Here is a 7,878-nt window from a genome sequence, read left to right on the forward strand (position 1 = left end):
GAAGAAGAAAATTTAAGAAGCAGTTAGGGTTAAATTTATATCATGGCAGTCAAGGTGAAAAAAACGAGCCCTGCGGAGCTTCTAACCCGCTATTCCTCCTCCTCCTCCTACTACTACTTATAGTGTGGATTCGTATGGAAAACCTGCGAATGTAATCGTAATACTTTTTGAGTATTAGTTTCATCTTATTTTAATGAAAAAGTTTTTTAAAATTTTAAAAAATTAAATATAAAAATAAAAATCTTTCCTTGGCATGGGTTTGAACCCACACCAAAAGCAATTATAATTACTAGCACATTGCGCTAGTACTTTCGGTAACGGAGATGGCTAGTAACAGACACTTGATTTTTGCTATATTTATATTACGTGGCGAGAAACGGATAACTCCAACTCACCAGAACCGCGTATTTAGATACTATGAGTAGGGTCGTGCATGATTTAAAAATATGGTTCTGAACACTGGTCAATTTGTCTACGTTTTACTTTCAAGTCCTCCATTTTCCTTTTCCATTTCTTTCTGTTTACTTACCTGACATGAGTATCTCTAAGTGAAAAAGAACTGAAGGCATTTTTGGATATTGATATTTGTAATTGTAATAATACCAATACTGTGTATACTACTACTTGGACACACAGCCTGTAAGTTTTAGAGGTGTTAAGTACTGGAAAACATACATTTTTGAATCACTATAATATATAAATTATTATATAAAGAAATTGAATGTAACTATGTGTGCCTAATCATCAAGGCCAAATTGCAGTCAAATCAAATGGTTTAGGTATATAGTCAAGCCTTAATAGTGGGGATCGGAATATTTGTGAAATAAAATTTAGTATCTCACAAGCCGTTAAACGTACGGAGCTGAAATTTAGTATATTAATTCTTTATGGAAAATGAACAGAACGTCTCCTAGCATTTTTTAACATTCTACTTTATGCTAGACGGGTGTACTTTCTATATATGGTAAATAGATAGTGGGTTAGTTTGTAAAAATAATCGAAAACGATCGATATTATTTGAGATACAAATTCAGTAAGAAGAAACACAGCCCGGTTCGATTTCCGGCTGGAGCTCATGTGGTTCGGATTCACGATAATCCGTAGGTCCACGTCTCATATAGCCTCGCTGCTTCATGGGACGTTAAACTCAAAATCAAATCAACTCAACTCAACAAAAAGTACAATGCTTCGCACCATATATCCATATATGCTTATCATGCGCTTTATAATAATTGCTGAAGCTTGTTTATTATATGGAACGCTTAGACCACAAAGCAATCAACTCATAAAGTTGTGAGAAAAATAGACCTAACGTTTGTAATGTAAGCTTCTGTATGTTGGTCTACTTACCTTGATTTGGAACTTTCAAATTTCATCCGCTTTTCCACTGAAAAGTGTCAATAATTCAACAAGAAAATAATTAGACCCTGATAATTTAATTGAAATTTATTAATTTTGCCTATGACAAACACTTTACCCTTTTATATCGTAAAGGTCAGATCCATTGTTATTGTAACAGAGCGGTGTTTGAGCGATTAACCGTAGAAATTCCAACTCCGATTAATTAGAATTTGACAACCTGGTTATTATAAGTATATACTCTTTATTCGGTAAAGAAGAGGAGGTGGATTATGTGTCAAAGTTGATGACGATGTGTTTTGATGGATCAGTGGTTCGTGGTGGGTGGTGGGTGGAGTGGGTCAGTCAGGGGTCCAGGTACTTATGTAAGTGACTGTACAGTAATTTACAAAAGTATCTCCCCCCTAAGTGCTCTAATTCTATATCTTGGGGTCCAGATAATTTGCAGTTGTGATAACGCCTAACAAGATGCAACCCAACTTACACGTAACTTTTATCGGTACTGACAGAAGTTCGTAGACCTGATCCAGGTGTTTATGCAGGTAAAATTGTAAAGTAGGTGATTATCGAAACAGTTCTCCATTCTAAGATGAATTTCTGGTTCGGATCGCGTTTTCCAAAGAAGGTCATATATTAATCTCAATATTGCTATGTATGTAATGTATTATTTCTTTATATACGGTATGTTTAAAAAATAAGAATACTGACCACGCATTTATCAGGAAATCCTTGAAAGTAGCTGAAAATATCAAATTTAGAACTACTGCTGGAAATAAGTTTGTAAATGATTGCCTCCATTTTAGACCTTCTCCAATTCTCCTCATTCCAAAATCATTTTCCTTCTGGAGAAGAGATGTTTCCTGTCACACTCAGTATGTATTGAAATTGAAACATTTCAAAAAGTTTCAACCTTGACTGAATTCGAAACCGGGTCCGCCGAACACAAGTTCAATACGCTAACCACTTACCTACCGCGTCACGTAGTCTTTTGTCTAAACTTTCAGGTAGTTAAGATCGTTGAATGTACGACTATACAAAATATAAATGCCCGTATAGGAAGACGTTCCGGATAAGTATCACAATGACTTACTGGAGATTTGCTTGCTTAACTCAGAAACAAGTTATATAGACCTCATCGTAATCACTTTTTGAGTATTATTTTCAATCCTGTTTTAATGAAAAAAGTGTTAAGAAAATTTCAAAAATCCTTTCTCAGGGTTTGAATCCACGCCAAAAACTATTTTAATTACTAGAATGTTGCCCCTAGTACGCTCGGCCACGACAGGTGTTGACCATAATTTCTGCTTTATGTAGGTGATGTCCTATCTGTATCGGCCAATAAGATCAGAGGATATCTGAAATTCTTGGAATCCGCGAAAATGCAAGCCGGTAGACAGGGCACGTAGCCAGGATTTCGTAATAGCGGGAGTCCGTGACGGAATATTGAGGTTATCACACCAGGGGCTGGGTCACTCTAAACTATTTTACTTTTAAAATATTTTGGTTCGTTTAGCCAGGATTTTCTCATGAGGGCGGCATGACATGAAATATTGTGGTTACCCACAAGACGCTCGATCAATCTAAACTATATTACTGACAAGGTATCCATATTGGTTTGTTAGGACAATAATATGAGGACATGTTAGTAAGTATTTTAGTAACAAGCTATGAAGAAATCTCGAGTACAAGGATTAAAAAAAATTGAAAAAATATAGTCTTCCGAGATCTTTCGAACTCGGTTCTTCTTGTCTTTTCTTCTTCTTCTTCTTGTCTTCGTTTAATGCCGCTAAGGATAGCAAAGAGATATCTTTTGGCAATAAAAACATCCTGCCGCAAAATGGGTTAGTGTTGCCGCGAAATTGAAAATTTCTTGAACAAGTGTCACTGGAATCTATGTTTCCAGGCCCATATTGTTGGGGACTATTAGTATTTCTTAAGTTCTATCTGTGAGTCTATCTGATCGTCATTTGTAGTCCATAGGATTAGCATTGATCTAGATGGAATTCAGGATGCTCCGTTACAATAATATCCATTTCAAACTTGATTCCCCTCCCCTTGAGGGGATTAGGCTTGATATTTTTAACGCAGATTCTTGTTTTCCTAATTTCTTTTTGTTTCATCTTTCCTTATTTTTTGCATTTCTGAGCTCGAAGGGGGGTCCGGATATTATTTTCAATGGATATTATCCTGCGGCAGATATTATTTTCACGTTCTTTGAATTGTATCAACACGTGTAGAAAAGAAAGTTCTATTTTTATTTTCCGTAACTACTAGTTTATTGTTTTATCTTTGTATGAGAAATTTGTGGTAGATTGGCAAATTATGAAACTTGTATGGCAGAGACACGGGTTCGAATAACGTCGTGGCAGCGCCGTAACAGATTTTTTCTGGGGAGCGGCAAGCAATAATTCACGTATTTGGTCCCTCAAGAAAAAGTGGTTTCCCTAATTCTTGGGACCCTCTTTCCACCGTTCTCTTACTCTTTATGGGCTCCTGGCGCCTGAGGGCCTTCCCTGGGTCCTTAGTCACGGTTCTGGGCTCGTTCCATACACGACAAATTAATTAAGGGGACAATAGTGACAAATCTGACAATAATATACGAATATATATTATTTCTAGTGCCCCTAATAGTAGACGCTTTTTTTCTGAAATGGGCCCACGACGCATTTTTGTTTTATTTACCTTTTGTGTGCTGTTCTGTTTATGTAATATAGTGAACCTGTTTGATGCTTCACTTGTAATTTAATGTTCCTATCTCATATGGAGTAAAACAATTTTGTCTTAAAATGGGCCCAACTCGAAAGGCGGGAAAATTCCTTTGGGATGCAGTGGCCATCTGCCCTCACAAGTTACGACCCTGCGTCTTGGCAATCATATTTTTCTCAATTGGAAGGTATTGTTTACGTAATTGATTTTGTAATTCTGTTATTCCTTTCTTCTTCTTCTTCTTCATCTTCTTCTTCTTCTTCTTCTTCTTCTTCTTATTATTATTATTATTATTATTATTATTATTATTATTATTATTATTATTATTATTATTATTATTATTATTATTATTATTATTATTGCAAAGTCAAGACTTCGCTACATATTTTATCTTTTATGAATTTTCTGATTGGATTTCAAGTCTTTTTATTGTATCAACAAACTCAACTTTAAAGGGTTTCGGGGAGTGAAATATTATCCTGTTGTTTTTCATTTTTTTACTTGCACGCTACATAAAGCCTGGATACTACATTACACCTTTCTATATCTACGTGAAGTACCCTAAAGGTTTTGATAATCAGAGAGTAAGCAAATAAATGATGAGAACAATGAACTTTGTGTATTAACAACATTTAAAGTATCAGGTTGTTTTAAAAGTCATGAGGTATTTCGGTAAAATATGACAAATGATGATTTGTGGATATACTAGATTTATTCGGATCATGAAATAGTTATGTCACGAATACCTAAGATGTTGAGCGTTTTATGTACTAATATTGCTCTTTGTTTGGTTTGGTTTTACAGATTTGATCAGAGATGGAGTCGGTCAATGAAAACTTGACCCATGACCCACTGACCCACTGACCCACCACCCATCGTGACTAACTCTGACCCTTGATTACCACCCACCATGACTCACTCCAACCTACCAGCCACCATGAACCACCGACACACCAAAACAAATTGTCATCAACTCTGACACATTAAAGCGAATAAACACTTTAGCCCTAATTCGCAGATATATCAAGTTATTACAATAAACCTATCAACTTCAGATTAATATGTCATAACATTATACATACCAACTAACATCGATTTATTCCTTTTATTTACACAAACATATTCCATCTATATTCGTCCATTTCGTGTATATGTCCATAATAATCTATTTCCATGACAACATGTCATGTCAATAACAATGTTCTTTCTTTTAATTATATCTAAGCTATATGCTTAATTATTGCGCCTCTGATCAATGTTGATAATATAGGTACAGATTAATTATAATAGGGATATATCGCTGTAAATGTCGCCCAGAACGGGAATTCCGTAACAGTATTACAGTGAAGGAAAGAACCCTGGATATTTTCAAAACATTCACTTTTTGAATAGCCCTCGTACTAATTATTATTACATCAATCCTCGTATTAATTATTATTATTACATCAATATAAATATTTTTCTTTTCTCTTCTTTCTCCATATATATATATCAATTCATTTATAACAACATTTTTCTTTTATTACTAATTACGTATCATAAAACGTCGATTCATTACAAATATCATTTATGGGTCTATTCAAAATTATAACTAATTGATGACTTACGCAGAGTTACTAGTTAGTTGTTCCTCTTTTACATTGAACGATAACATCCATATACAAACAACATTATTTATAATTAAGATCGTCATCTTATCAAAACAACAACAAGATCAGAAGGCAATAATTACATTTAAAGGCTTCAATTTAAAATCAATGTCATAGATTTCAAGTTAACATAATCAAATCTCTTTTGAACATGTAAAGTAAAATAAAGGTAAACATAACATTCAAAGTTAGTACAAAGATAAAATAAATGAATCACATCATAACATGTTGCACATATATAAAGTCCAAATGAAGTACTCATAACACAACTCGTAACATCCAAGAGAATAGATCAAGAATTGTTAGCCAAGTTTAGTTTAGTTAACACATCAGGGTTGACTAAAGTTTGAACTAGCTTCAGCCATTTCCAACTTTAATCTGATACTTATTTTCCTGTTCTTGTTCTACCTTTTCACTACATCGCTGAAACTTCTGATGAAGCCCAACTCTAGGTGAATCTACAATAACAAGTATCTTCTTTCCAGCTACTTTCTCCACTACGGTGGGCAAAATACCTTCAGCTCGTCCAATAAAATACTCCCTGTTTGTGATGACATTCTTTACAACTTTGGCTCTTGTATCTTCAACTGACTGGTTGGACATTTCTATGCCAAGAATTTGAGTACATTTCTTAGCAAGAGTAAATCCAATTCCTCCAGCGGCACAACACACATCTATCAAGGAAGTTTCTTCGTCAACTTCAACCATTTCCGCGATGGAAGTATAAAGCTGCTCGGCTCCCGAGGTATTCACTTGAAAATCAGAATCTGGAGATAATCGGAAACTCATGTCACAGATAGTTTCTTTCACATATTCTAACAGCTGCAGAGGTGGAGGTTTCTCACCTTCTTCCTTTTCAGTGAAGATCTGGAAATAGAGCGATGTTACATTCAAGCTGTTTCCTTCTCTGTTTTGGAGATAATAATCTTTCAAATCATCCTTAATTTTTCCTATAGGCAAATGCCTCAGAAAGTCTGCAAGTCCTTCATTCTTCTCCTTTCTTTCTTCTACCCAACCTGCTAAATCCAGATTCCTTCTCAGCAGCAAATCCGTCAGTCGCGTGGGTGAAGATTTTATTTCTTCAGTCTTCTTCTTCAATTGTTCTCCATAAGTAACATCCCACAAAGGTATTGTAGCCTGTTTTATTCTATCTTCTACAGGTAACACAACTTTCGCCTTTTTAGAATCCTTGTCATTAGACTTTTCCAATTTTCGCTTACGTTGATCAGTTCCGGCAACTTCGGCTGAAAGAACTCGCTTCTTCCAACTGTATCCATTCAAGGTCTTTACTGCCTTCTGTTGGTCTTCTTCAGTTTTGAAGATCAAATAAATCCAAGAACTCGCTCTTTTCGGTGACCTAATAGTATGGCTTCCCAACTTCAAATCGTCTGTCAACAATTTCTTCAATTCCCCTAACCTGTATAATCTCGGCAGACCTTTCACTTCAATTTTGAATACGCCTGTATTCACTTCAATTTTGAATACGTCTGTAGTAGTAGTGGTGGTGGTCTCCTTGGCCGGAGATGATGGTTCTTCTTTAATTGCAGCATCTTCCGCATCCCAATTCACCACAAGTTCAGTTGTTTCGTTTACATCCTGTTCTTCAATATTTTCATTTCGTCCATCGACCTTCTTCTGACCTTCTTCCGGTTCTACTTTCATATTCACACCAGTACCATTCACTTTTTCAATCAACACTTGCAAGTCCTCTTTCAAATTATGCTGTAACCGATCGAAATTTTCATGGATACCCTGAACTCTATCTGCAAGAGACTTGTGTTGGGTCAATATTTGCTCGAACTTTTCATCATTTGATTTCTTCATATGCTCCAGCTTCTCATCATTCGATTTCTTCATATGCTCCAGCTTCTCATCATTCCATTTCTGTATCTGTTCTAGCTTTTTATTTTGTTGTTCGTATTTAGCATCTAGTAGTTGACTAATCATATCAATAAGATTAGAATGGGAACGTTCGGACACAGTTACGGCATTTCCAGACATGGTTTCAACTAAAGTACTGGGCACTTCTTCAATCTCCGAATCCTGCATAATTCCAGTTCTTTGGATTTTCTTTCCACTTCTCAAAGTAGTGAAACTCATAAAAGGTAAAATATGCACATAAACTCCGTTCTTACTATCCTTCGGAACTAAAGGTTTTCGGTAT

The 7,878-nt window shown here is 35.4% G+C and overlaps 1 protein-coding gene across 1 annotated transcript; it reads right to left on the reverse strand.

Moving 5' to 3' along the window:
* Nucleotides 1-6,071: 6,071 nt before the first annotated feature.
* LOC145665343 (uncharacterized) lies at nt 6,072-7,571 on the reverse strand. The gene is made up of 2 exons (XM_081732642.1): nt 7,355-7,571; nt 6,072-7,156 (listed from the first exon to the last, which is right to left on the reverse strand). The coding sequence occupies exons 1-2, from the start codon at nt 7,569-7,571 to the stop codon at nt 6,072-6,074; spliced, it is 1,302 nt and encodes a 433-aa protein (XP_081588768.1).
* Nucleotides 7,572-7,878: the final 307 nt, after the last annotated feature.

This window comes from Thermobia domestica, chromosome 11 (genome assembly GCF_964235325.1).
Source record: "Thermobia domestica chromosome 11, izTheDome1.hap1.1, whole genome shotgun sequence".
Taxonomy (NCBI): domain Eukaryota; kingdom Metazoa; phylum Arthropoda; class Insecta; order Zygentoma; family Lepismatidae; genus Thermobia; species Thermobia domestica.